General features: G+C 42.1%; 1 protein-coding gene across 1 annotated transcript in view; it reads right to left on the reverse strand.

Moving 5' to 3' along the window:
• cpne2 (copine II) overlaps positions 1 to 13439 on the reverse strand; it is a 261372-nt gene that overhangs the window by 211172 nt on the left and 36761 nt on the right. The window contains exons 2-4 of the mRNA XM_060837772.1: positions 9200 to 9391; positions 1717 to 1896; positions 1555 to 1629 (exon numbers count right to left, since the gene is read on the reverse strand). Coding sequence (XP_060693755.1) covers positions 1555 to 1629; positions 1717 to 1896; positions 9200 to 9370 — 426 coding nt within the window. The 5' untranslated portion in view covers positions 9371 to 9391. The remainder of the gene's footprint in view (positions 1 to 1554; positions 1630 to 1716; positions 1897 to 9199; positions 9392 to 13439) is intronic.

The raw sequence follows: 13439 nt of genomic DNA on the forward strand, positions 1-13439 counted from the left end.
AAACCCCACTGGTTGAGGAGCCAGCATGATGTCCAGGTATGTAATTCAAAAGTTTATTCACTAATCTAGTTGGGTGTTAACTGATAAGTTCAGCACACTCAGATCAGCTGCACAGTGATGTATAGAATAAAGCATATTCTGGTTTCTCCAATTTTATTTCTTCATTGTACCAACTCCCAGTTCCAAATTGTAATTTGCCAGATTAGAAACTCAACACAATTGAACTGTTCAGAATGGTCAATCAACTTGGTTTGTCACCCTCATCAAGTTGGTCTGCTTTGGTCATTTCACTTTAACAGTTTATTTTGCTGAAATAGTGGAAGGGTTACAACACAGAGACAGATGACCAAACCAAATCAGCCTTATTATCTCTGTATTCACAACAAGTAAACTTCAAACATTCAAAAGACACCCAAAATTAACCTCAATGGCTCCTAACCAGGGTTATCAGTCACCAATCCCACACTTTGCAAATACTCAATTCTTGGCACAAGTTCGTAATTTAAACAAAAGACTTAGGAATATATTAACAATACAATAACTTTACTAGAGCAAAATGAAACAATAAAGGAATTGAATTGGTCTGTGCTATAAACCCAAACACCTTTGTTTTCAGCCTCATTCACACAAAGCACAGATGAACAAATGCAGTTAAGTGATAAGTGACAGAGCATAACAAAACTGGCCAGATTACTTAAATGGGTTCCACAACACATTGTTCCTCAGGTATAAATGATTGTTTCACGATTGATTTTCAGAAGATTTCTATCGGGGTCACCTTTCCAGTTCACTCAGAAAAAGGCAGTACTGCCTATAATTAGTCTTCTATTCTGAGCTTCTAACATGTGAGGTTAGGCAGGCACCTTTCAAATCTTTATGCTGTAGTATCAACAGGCAGATTCGCTCTCACAGAAAACACAGTCCAAAATCCAGTTCAAACTCCAACAATGTCCTCATAGACCGTCTCCTCGATGAGGTGCCAGTTAGCATTTAATGTCTGCCATCTGTTTGAACATAAGGTTTTTTCTGGAAATGCTGAAATCAATTCCCAGGTACTGACTTCATTAGTGGTCGACTTCTGCTATCATTTTAAACATAATGCTCTTTTTGGTAATGAGGCATCTGCAGAACCTTTTGGTCAGGAACCAACCTGCAATTAATTTCAGGCCTGATCTCACAAGTAAACAAAAGCTCACTTGGAAATCACAGCAGGTCAGGCAGCATCCATGGTGAGACAGCAAGCTAACACTTCAAGTCTGGATGACTCTTCATGAAGCTTGCTCTTGTTCCAAGAACTTTTCTTAACGTCCTGTGATTTCCAGCATTTTTTTCTTTTCAGTACAGATTCCAGAATCTACTGCAATTTGCTCCGAAAAAGACTTGTTAGGTCTGTTTTCCTTTTAACACAAACACAAACTTTTACTACAGTCCAAAAGTCATCTTTACCTCACTGCTCCCAGTGCGCAGCTCCGAACCAAACTTTAGAAAATAATAAACTAAAAATAAGGTTAAATCAGTGACTCTAACAAAAGTAAAAATTAAACTTGACTGTACCAAGATTGTTCCTTTTCCAGCCGGTTTCCCATTGGTCAGAACAAGCGGCCTTGTTATCTTCTTACTTGAAACGATCTGCATCATGAATCAAAATTTTACTTTTGTAACTGAAGTTACTGAAGATTTGGAATAATTCAAGATTGTACAAAAAGAGAGACCCACCGCTCCTAGAGTACATGAAAATTCTCCAAGGAAGTCATGCTCGTAAAGCTGTTTACTGGATTTGTCTTGGTCAAACAAGGCAAATTTCAGTTTCTGCACTTCTTCAAAATGATAGTCTATCGCAAACTTCTTGGCAAATACTGGATTTAGATTGTTCATGGCTGTTTCTGTTCGGCCAATCTGTCAGAGGAGACAACAGGAAGACTTTAATTTTAGGCAAATGTCCTAACACAGAGACAATTGTACACTGGGTATTTATTTCCTATTGTAATATACAGTGGTGTGGATGCTGAGTGATGTGCCTTGCTTAAATTCAGTATTATAGAAATAGAGATCTGGGACATTATTCAATCCATTGAGCATAAGGTATCACATCTCCCTTTTGCATGAATCTGTTCGAGAGTGGAGGAAGTAACTTGGTACTTCAAGGCAATAAACACTGGCCAGGAGGCAGGCTCTTCAGCTTTGTCTTTTTAAGGATTTCTGCAGCAGATGGTTTTATGTGGAGTATCTACATATCTTTGCTTTATGTCTCTAGGTTCACTTCTCTATTTTTATTATGTACCGTATGATGTGTGCATTTTTTTAAACAATATATTCCTCTCTCCTTCTCTTTGGCCGGGCACCAAATATAAAACCCACAGTGTTCTCCCTCCTAGCAACGTGAATGAATATAACAGAATTTTGAGGCACTTGCAATAAACTGTAGGCCATTGTCTCTTTTCTTCATCTGGGCAGTAAGTCCCCCAGGTATCTCAAATTTATCTTTTCTATTATTCATGCTGGAATCCCTTCTGGCTTTGTCCCTCCCCAATCTTTGCAATTTCCTCTAACCCTCCAAATTCCTTCCCTCAAACTCTTATCCCAAATCCTGTGCATTGGCTCCTTGCTCTCTCTGATGTCTACATTTTTATCTACTCAGGTCACATTCTCATGAATTACCTTTGCACATCCCTCTGGCATTGCACATGCCTTTCTTCTTTATGTGTTCCTTGAGTCCCACCTCTTTAACCAATTTTTTATCTCAACTCTTCTAACAATTTACTGCCTTTGCTGTTTTTGAATTCATGTGTCGCTGGACATCGGAGTGCATCTGGGAAAGTTAACAAACAGTGAATTTCACAACTAATCTTGGAGGATCCGGTTTGGGTGAAGTTCACGACACAGAATCAGATAACTTAATTGTTGTTTTACGTCTGTCCAAGAGAAAGGCTGCATTAGTGAATACAGTGGGTTCTTTCTTGATTATATGTTTTTGGAGATAAGTCTCTTGACTAAACTTAAAATATAAGCCATAGCTCTTAATTTAACCTGGGGCATTATTTTGGAGAGGAATAAGATGATGTTATTTTCTGGGTCTGCAGATTGTAAAGGAGCAAAAATGGCCTTTGCAGTGATATGTACTTCTTGTCAGATGTGTGAGTTTAAAGAGAGTTTAAGGGTTACTGCGGATTATATCTGCCATAAATGCTGTTGGATGCGAATCTTATCAGATTGCGTGGATCAGTTGGAGAGACAGATAGAAGCGGTGAGGAATTTACAATAGCAACAGTATGTGATGGATGGCAGTTATAGAAAGGGGGAAAGTCTCAGATACAGTCACATAGATGGGTTAACTCCAGAAAGGGTAAGAGAGGTCGGCACCTAGGGCAGGAGTCTTTTGTGGACCATTTCAAACAGGTATGCTGTTTTGGAAAATGTAGGGGGTGATGGATTCTCAGGGGAATGTAGTACGAACAGCCAAGTTTCTGGTATTGAGACTGGCTCTAATGCAACGAGGGGTATGTCAGCTTCCAAGAGATCAATTGTGTTAGGGGATTCTATAGTCTGAGGTAAAGAAAGACATTTCTGTGGCCAGCAGAGAAAAAGCAGAATGGTGTATTGTTTCCCTGGTGCCAGGATCAATGATGTCTCAGAGAGGGTACAGAATGTTCTCACGGGGGAGAGAGGCCAGCAAAAGGTCATTGTCCACATTGGAACCAATGACAAGGAAGGGAAAAGGGTGAGATTCTGAAGGGAGATATAACAGAGAGTTAGGCAGAAATTTAAAAAGGAGGTCCTCAAGGGTGGTAATATCTGGATTACTCCCAGTGCTACGAGCTAGTGAGGGCAGGAATAGAAGGATAGAGCAGATGAATGCATGGCTGAGGAGCTGGTGTATGGGAGAATGATTCACATTTTTGGATCATTGGAATCTCTTTTGGGTAGAAGTGACCTGTACAAGAAAGATGGATTGCACCTAAATTGAAAGGGAAATTTGCTAGAACTGCTTGGGAGGATTTAAACTAGTAAGATTAGATTAGATTACTTACAGTGTGGAAACAGGCCCTTCAGCCCAACAACTCCACACTACCGAAGCGCAACCCACCCATACCCTTACATTTGCCCCTTACCTAACACAACGGGCAATTTAGCATGGCCAATTCACCTAACCCGCACATCTTTGGACTGTGGGAGGAAACCGGAGTACCCAGAGGAAGCCCACGCAGACACGGAGAGAATGTGCTACCTCCACACAGACAGTCGCCTGAGGCGGGAATTGAACCCGGGTCTCTGGCGCTGTGAGGCAGCAGTGCTAACCACTGTGCCACCGTGCCGCCCACTGGAGGGGTGGGACCCAGGGAGATAGTGAGGAAAGAGATCAATCTGAGACGGGTACAGTTGAGAACAGAAGTGAATCAAACAATCGGGGCAGGCAGGGACAAGATAGGACTAATAAATTAAACTTCATTTATTTCAATGCAAGGGGCCTAACAGGGAAGGCAGATGAACTCAGGGCATGGTTAGGAATATGAGACTGGGATATCATAGCAATTACAGAAACATGGCTCAGGGATGGGCAGGACTGGCAGCTTAATGTTCCAGAATACAAATGCTACAGGAAGGACAGAAAGGGAGGCAAGAGAGGAGGGGGAGTGGCATTTTTGATAAGGGATAGCATTACAGCTGTGCTGAGGGAGGATATTCCCGGAAATACATCCAGGGAAGTTATTTAGGTGGAACTGAGAAATACAAAAGGGATGATCACCTTATTGGGATTGTATTATAGACCCCCTAATAGTCAGACGGAAATTGAGAAACAAACTTGTAAGGAGATCTCACCTATCTGTAAGAATAATAGGGTAGTTATGGTAGGGGATTTTAACTTTCCAAACATCGACTGGGACTGCCATAGTGTTAAAGGTTGAGATGGAGAGGAATTTCTTAAATGCGTACAAGACAATTTTCTGATTCGGTATGTGGATGTACCTATTAGAGAAGGTGCAAAAGTTGACCTACTCTTGGGAAATAAGGCAGAGCAGGTGTCAGTGGGGGAGCACTTTGGGGCCAGTGACCATAATTCTATTCGTTTTTAAATCGTTATGGAAAAAGATAGACCAGATCTAAAAGTTGAAGTTCTAAATTGGAGAAAGGCCAATTTTGACGGTATTAGGCAAGAACTTTCAAAAGGCAGATGTTCGCAGGTAAAGAGATGGCTGGAAAATGGGAAGCCTTCAGAAATGAGATAACAAGAATCTAGAGAAAGTATATTCTTGTCAGGGTGAAAGGAAAGGCTGGTAGGTATAGGGAATGCTGGATGACTAAAGAAATTGAGGGTTTGGTTAAGAAAAAGAAGGAAGCATATGTCAGGTATAGACAGGATAGATCGAGTGAATCCTTAGAAGATCATAAAGAAAGCAGGAGTATATTTAAGAGGGAAATCAGGAGGGCAAAACAGGGACATGAGGTAGCTTTGGCAAATAGAATTAAGGAGAATCCAAAGGGTTTTTACAAATATATTAAGGACAAAAGGGTAACTAGGGAGAGAATAGGGCCCCTCAAAGATCAGCAAGGCGGCCTTTGTGTGAAGCCACAAAATGAAGGAGATACTAAATGAATATTTTGCATCAGTATTTACTGTGGAAAAGGATATGGAAGATATAGATTGTTGGGAAATAGATGGTGATATCTTGCAAAATGTCCAGATTACAGAGGAGGAAGTGATGGATGTCTTGAAACACATAAAGGTGGATAAATCCCCAGGACCTGATCAGGTGTACCCTAGAACTCTGTGGGAAGCTAGAGAAGTGATTGCTGGGCCTCTTGCTGAGATATTTGTATCATCGATAGTCACAGGTGAGGTGCCGGAAGACTGGAGGTTGGCAAACGTGGTGCCACTGTTCAAGAAGGGCGGTAAAGACAAGCCAGGGAACTATAGACCGGTGAGCCTGACCTCAGTGGTGGGCAGGTTGGGGAGTCCAGATCTAGAGGGCATAGGTTTAGGGTGAGAGGGAAAAAATAAAAAAGAGATCTAAGGGGCAATGTTTTCACGCAGAAGGTGGTACATGTATGGAATGAGCTGCCAGAGGATGTGGTGGAAGCTGGTACAACTGCAACATTTAAGAGGCATTTGGATGGGTATATGAATAGTTTGGAGGGACATGGGCCATGTGATGGCAGGTGGGACTAGATTGGGTTGGAATATCTGGTTGGCGTGGACAGGTTGGACCGAAGGGTCTGTTTCCATGCTTTACATCTCTGTGACTATATGACTCTATAACTTGCCCTGAGTGACTAAGTGTCACATTTTTTGATTTTACCTCTGTGAAATTGCCAGAGGTCATTTTTCTATTTTAAAGAACGCCATGCTGTTCTTCAATAATGAACTCAGATAGACACTCTCCAACAGCTAACAGCTATATACAACTGAAGGGAACACAAACACAGTCTGCAAAATACTGATTAAAGTGCAAATTTACAAGTTTGTATCTTTATAGAACTGTTTTATCTCTCACTCTGCAATACAGAAAATAATCAGAGAAGATAATTAACCTTCACAAGAACTACTTCTGAAGAAATAAAACGGTCTTTCTACTTTAAGGAAACACCAGTATTAATTACTAACAAAACAAATTCACTCATTGCATCTTCTTGCTTGGTCTGCATAAGTCTGGACTATAGGTGTCAACTGTCTCTCACCAACATGACTGATTCTTAACTTAAGGAGAAAGTGAGGACAGCAGATGCTGATGATCAGCATCCTGAAGAAGGGCTCATGCCCGAAACGTCGATTCTCCTGCTCCTTGGATGCTGCCTGATCTGCTGCGCTTATCCAGCAACACATTTTCAGCTCTGATTCTTAACTTAACACTGAAGTGGTCCTCCAAGCCACTCCATTGGGATAAATTACAACCAGCTTTTCAAAAACATCAGAGAAAGTGAGGTCTGCAGATGCTGGAGATCAGAGTCGAGAGTGTGGTGCTGGAAAAGCACAGCCGGTCAGGCAGCATCCGCGGAGCAGGACAGGCAACATTTTGAGCATAAGTGCTTATAAGGTGGCACAGTGGCTCAGTGGTTAGCATTGCTGCCTCATAGCACCAGGGACCCAGGCTTGATTCCAGCCTTGGACAATTGTCTGTGTGGAGTTTGCATGTTCTCCTTGTGTCTGTGCGGGTTTCCTCCCACATTCCAAAGAAGTGCAGGTTAAATGAATTGGCCAAGCAACATTGCCCAGGATGTTCAGGGATGTGAAGGTTAGGTACATTAGTCAGGGGGTAAATATAGGATAAGGGAATGGGTCCGGGTGGGTTACTCTTCAGAGGATTGATGTGAACTTGTTGGGCTGAAGGGCCTGTTTCCAACACTGTAGGGATTCCTTTCTATGACTCTCATGCTGCCGGACTGGCTGTGCTTTTCCAGCACCACACTCTTTAACCTTCAAAAAAGTTGGCCTAACAAGAGTTGGACAATAGATAGAGCTGTGCCAGGTAATTCCCACATTTCTAACACAAATAACTTAAGAAATATTAAATTTGCCTGTATCAAGCTTGGGAATCGATTGTGAATTTTCCAGATGAATCAAATAAGGAAAATTCAGTAGATTTCGGTACTTGATAGACAAAATGATCACAGGAAATGAATAGTTTGGGCCATAGTGAGACAGTTGGGAAAACTGGGTGAGGTTTCCAGAAAGGAGCTTCCAACTTCAAGAGCAAGAAGTCCCAATTTTCGAGTAAGTGTGATGAGAGGCCTACTGCATGTATTAGCATGCACTACCAGCTAACCTCCCCTCATAAATATACAGTTTCTTTACTCTCCCACCCATTGGATAGAAACTAGACATTTACAATTCCCGGCATAGAAGTCAGAGTGGGTATCTGTCGACTTCCATCTTGGATACTTGGCACCATATCTCAGAACACACTCTGGGCAATGATCGCCTACCACCAATAGGATGTTGGCATCTGACATGCACCCACCCTCGCCGCACCCTCTTGGCAAATCATCAATTCACATCCAAGAGAGTTTTGTACTTCAGTGCTGGAATTTGGAATGAACTGGCAGCTTTCGAACAGCAAGGAGAGTCGGCCCGGGGGGGAAGGACACTCGCGACGTGAAATGGATCAGGCTGCTTCTCAGGGCTGGTCGCTTGCTCTCTCAGCACTCACTCACTTTGATGTTGACAGCATCCCAGCCCTGCTTCCCCCCTTCATCCAGAGCTTAGATGCTCTCAGTCCTGCCTCGCCTCTTTAGTGCTGACATAAAACCGAGTAACTCACCCTGGTTGTCAGCAACTATTAGTCACGTCGCTCTACAACTCTATATCTCTCTCACAGCTGCATCGTGTACCAGCAGCCTGCACACTTCACGTTCCTCAACAAAATGACCATTTCTCAATTTCTAAAGGAGTAGAATTGTCAGTCAAATCAAGGGAGACAGTCTACAGTCAGAGGGGGAGTGGGTGTCTGGGTATAGTAAATCAAGATCAGCCACTGATGTCAGTCCAGGGGCTTGAGGACAGTTAGTCACTTGATCCAGGGGGTTATCGCAATCAGGATCTGTGAGATGGTACCTCTGCAGTCTAGACAATGGGTCAGTCAGAGAGCTGCACAGAGACCAGTCAGGGGTCTGATCAGCCACCAGTTAGGCCTGTCTGTCCTGAGGTGGTCAAGACAGGAAGGCATTTCTGAGGGTCTTTCCATTAAAAGACAAGGGAGAGTTGTCAGGGGTGCTGCTGTGGGAGGGAAGTTGGGCAACTCAGTTGTGGTGATTAGCGGCAATATGCTGGGGTGCAGAGGGGATAGAAATTGTGAAGGGAGGCCACAAAATATTTAACAGAGTTGTGGGAGAGCAAGGAGAGAGACTATAGAGCCTTGAAGGGAAAGGGATTATGTGAGAAGTAGTGGGGGGGGTCCTCATCAACAGTCAGTAACGCTCTGGCTTCAATGCCGGGGGGTGGGGGGAACACAGTGGACTAATTTATTACGCATGCTGACTGAATATCTCTCAGTCTATGGGACAAAGTACAAGGTAAAGGTTTAATCTTCCGTCTCTTGCCTTGGTCACTTCATCTCTTTCTACACATCTCCATTTTCTGCCAAGTTTCCCCAGTCAGACCTTTTTCAAAAGGAAACCGCACTCATTCAAAACTATTTTTATGAACTGACGGAGGCAGGCTGAAGTTACATGCTTTATCCAGACAGCACAATAATTATTCTCCTACCTCTGACCATTTTCCATTGATATCCATGAACACGACGCAGAATGGATCAGATTTCGACGTGACATCCCTGTCGAGGAGATTCTGACCAGATACAGAGAGCTCCACTTTACAGACGCAGCACTGGGCTGAGCCGACAAGTGCTGCAGGATCTGGGGTTAGTGTGTACGCCATGTAGCTTTTCAGCGCAGAGACCTGTGGGTTTGAGAAGGAAAACACCACCTCCAGGTAAGTCACCTTGTACAAGATCAACAGAAGCCACACTGAGAAAGCAAAACGCAACAAATGGGCACCATCATTTGTGGGCACAAAACACCTGAAAGCAGACTTTTGAAATCAACTTAAAGTAAAAATCAAGCTTGGAGAGTGGTCTCTACAATAAAGGGTAACATTAAATAGTATAAATGGTGTTAGGAGCAGGTACATTGTGTGCACATCTAAAATATGAATACATAAAAAGGTTGCCAAAATGTTTAACTGGAGCTAAACATGCCTTGCACACTCAACTAAAACATTTCCCTCAAATAAAAAGCACAGTACTGAGAATGCAGGATATCTGAAATAGAAACAGACATTGCTGGAGAAACTCAGCAGGTCTGGTAGCAGCTGGAGAGAGAGTAACAGACTTAACTGTTTCAAATCCAAGAGGACTATTCTTCAGAACTCAAAGAAGATCATCCCAGGTTCAAAACATTAACTCTGTTACTCCTTTCCACAGATGCTACCAGGCCTGCTGAGTTTCTCCAGCACTTACTGTTTTGATTGTATATTCTTCCAGCTGCAAGTTCAACTCACCATCCTATCTTGGAAATTTATCACCATTCCTTCGATGTCCTTGGGCCAAAACCCTGGAATTCCCTCATGGTTCAAGAAGGCATTTTACCACCATCTTCTCAAGTGACAACTAGGGCCAGGCAATAAATGCTGACCAAGCCAGCAATGTCTGCATCCCACAAATGAATAAATTAAGAAGACCTTCACTCCATCTTGAGGCTTTATTTATAATGTTGACCTCACAATCTCTCCTGTTTTCAAAGAGAACTCCACTTTTCCTTCAGATGATAAAGTTGCTTCCAGCTAGCTGGTTTCCGTTACCTTGTCTACTCCTCAAGAAAGAAACTCACCTACCCAAGGTCTCAATACATGCTCTTTTCCACTCAAAGATGCTCTTACACCATCATCTACTCAGGTGGAATTAAAAATGAATTCTCTTCTCAAGCCTCCAGCATCTCCCTTACAATACAATTTCTGTCAAAAATAATATTTATTTTTAATTGATACAATCTTCATGCTCCTCTGATATTCATCTTGTTCCTCCTAAGCCCCAGTTATCATCGTCCTACCCACCCTTTCTCTTGCTAGCACCCTCTCTATGTTAAAATTGTAACTCATTGCTGTGCTATTGTTTGAACAAACTCCGTTGTTCTTACAATTTTCACACCTTTAGCCTGCAGGAGACACCCCACACAGACACGGGGAGAATGTGCAAACTCAACACAGACAGTTGCCCAAGCATAGAATCAAACCTAGGCCCCTGGCACTGTGCGGTAGCAGTGCTAACCACTGACCCACCATTCAGCCCCAGTACCACCTACTAATATAGATCTTGGGTCGGCCGTCCTAAGTGCAGTAATGTTCACTATGTAAGTACAGAAATTATGAAGTGCATTCAGAACATATCCTCCCACAGTCACTGGGTTGTTACACTTAAAGAAATGAAGTGATCCTTGATCATGTTCTGAATCACAAAGCAGTGAAAATAGACAAGCCAAAAGTAGGGGTACTTTTGGGAAAATTTGACCACAATAGGATTCATTATTAAAAGAAAGGGTATTTAATTTAAAATTTTAGCATGGATTTGGCATGGATTAAAATGGAATACAAATGATCAACTAGAACTGCAGACCAAAAATAGGCAGTATTAATACAGGAAATGGAAAGCTTGCATGGCCCAATGCATTCCTGTTATGGAAGAGGAAATGGGAGCAGTTCATGCTTGAAGAGGAAAATTAACTTAAATTTGGCTATGTAGTCAACGTGATGGTATTTGTGCTTTGAGAGCTTTTACTTTGTTTTAGATGGACCCTAACTGGAAAAAAAAGCAGCCACAAAGAGAAACTAAAATTGTAGCCGAGATTGGAAACTAACTTCTGGGGAGATTGAAACTACTTGAAAATATAAAATGTGCAGAGCAGGCAGGCTGAAGAAAACAGAAGCCAGATCTAGAAGCTGAGAATGAGCAACTACTCAGTTCTGCAACTGTTTTTGTTGCTTGAAGATAGTATTGGTCTTCCACACCAAGCTGAGAACATTCCACATATCTTTTATTCGGGACTATGCCCATGGGACTCTGGTTGGATGTGGTTTGCTGCTGTGGAGGGAGTGAGGAAGACAGAGTTTGGAGGACCTTTTGTGACTGATTTTGACTCCCTATATTCTAAGTAAATTGCTCAGCCAATTCCTTAGATTTGTCTTAGTTGTATCTGTTTTTTGATGAGTAATTTAGTTCATAATTGACCAATTCATGTTTATTTTCTGGCATGGAGAGTACAAGAGATTTTCAAAAATAATGCTAATTGTTTGCTTTGTCTAAATCCTTTATATTAAAAATTCTTGTGTTTTAAATTTTTTATGGCATCAATATTTGAATAATTAACTGGGATATTGGTTTTTTTTAAGAAAATGGCTGGTCTTTATTAAGATTGTAACAGTAGGAACAGTGTTTAATATTTATAGTCTAGATTAAATGTAAATCAGAACTGATATGTAAAAAGTTGCAAAGAAAATTGGAAAAGCTACAAAGTGTTATGAGAGAATATTTACAAGTTAATGATGATTGCAATGGGACTCCTAAGGAAATCAAGGAACAAGTTTTGAGACGGGAGGGTTGGCAAAATAAATCCTTAAAACATCATGTTTTTGCCACCAATTGCATTAGTTACTGTCTCAGCTGAAACAGTCTGTTTGCAGACACAGATTTTGATTTGGCTTCAAGTTGAGTTGCCTCTGTCCTAAAGACCACTTACTTCCATTTCTTTTCTTATCTCAACTCCTCTGTCCCAGAAACCACCATTCATGATTTTGTCACCTCCAAACTCAGCTGATTCAACAGTGCCCCAGCCATCCTCCCATCGGGGATCATGCCGAATTCTGCCATCACATCCCACCCCCAGCCGTGTTCTGCTCACACATTACCCCATGCTCTCTTGATCTACAACACTTCAACACTTGACATTGTCCAGCCCTACCTCTGTAATCTCCCACTCCCCTCACAAAACTTTCTACTCAAAACAATATTTTCTTTACTCCTAGCGTTCTGAGGAAGCGTCACCTGACCCGAAATGTTAACTCTGATTTCTCTCCACAGCTGCTGCCAGACCTGCTGAGCTTTTCCGTATTTGTTTCTTGTTACTTTTACTTTGCTGTGTGAAACCTTGATTGGGATAGTCCATTTAACATTGCTGCAAGTTACATTTGTGTACCTTAAAAGGGAAGATACTTGTGCTGAGCATGTTTGCTTTGGTTGGGTGGAATATTGTGGATTTCTGGACCGTCACACTTCTGAGAGAGAACAATTATCTTCAACTCTCACCCATTGTGCATTCCTTTCTTCCTTTTCCCCAATATTTCCATTCATCTGCCTAGGTCACATGACCTGCAATTCCCTGCCTCCATTTATTCGCTCCATTTTTCCATTTCACTAATTACCTACTTCTTTAATCAAGTTCTTGCTTAACTCTCTTAGTATCTCCTTCATTAGGCTTTATGAAGGGCCACGTTGGCCATTTGTATACATGATAAAAAACAGAAATCGAGAGCTCCTGTTACTGCTATCATTACCAAGGTATACAAGCTGTGAGGACCTCAAATGTCCTTGAAGGGATCAAGGGAAGAAGTAGTACAGTATCATAGAACATAGAACATAGAACAGTACAGCACAGAACAGGCCCTTCAGCCCACGATGTTGTGCCGACCACTGATCCTCATGTATGCACCCTCAAGTTTCTGTGACCATATGCATGTCCCCAATGATCCTGCCTCCACAACTGCTGCTGGCAACGCATTCCATGCTCTCACAACTCTCTGTGTAAAGAACCCGCCTCTGACATCCCCTCTGTACTTTCCTCCAAACAGCTTAAAACTATGACCCCTCGTGTTGGTCATTTCTGCCCTGGGAAATAGTCTCTGGCTATCGATTCTATCTATGCCTCTCATTATCTTGTATACCTCAATTAGGTCCCCT

Source organism: Hemiscyllium ocellatum, chromosome 17, assembly GCF_020745735.1.
Source record: "Hemiscyllium ocellatum isolate sHemOce1 chromosome 17, sHemOce1.pat.X.cur, whole genome shotgun sequence".
In the NCBI taxonomy this organism is placed as follows: Eukaryota; Metazoa; Chordata; class Chondrichthyes; order Orectolobiformes; family Hemiscylliidae; genus Hemiscyllium; species Hemiscyllium ocellatum.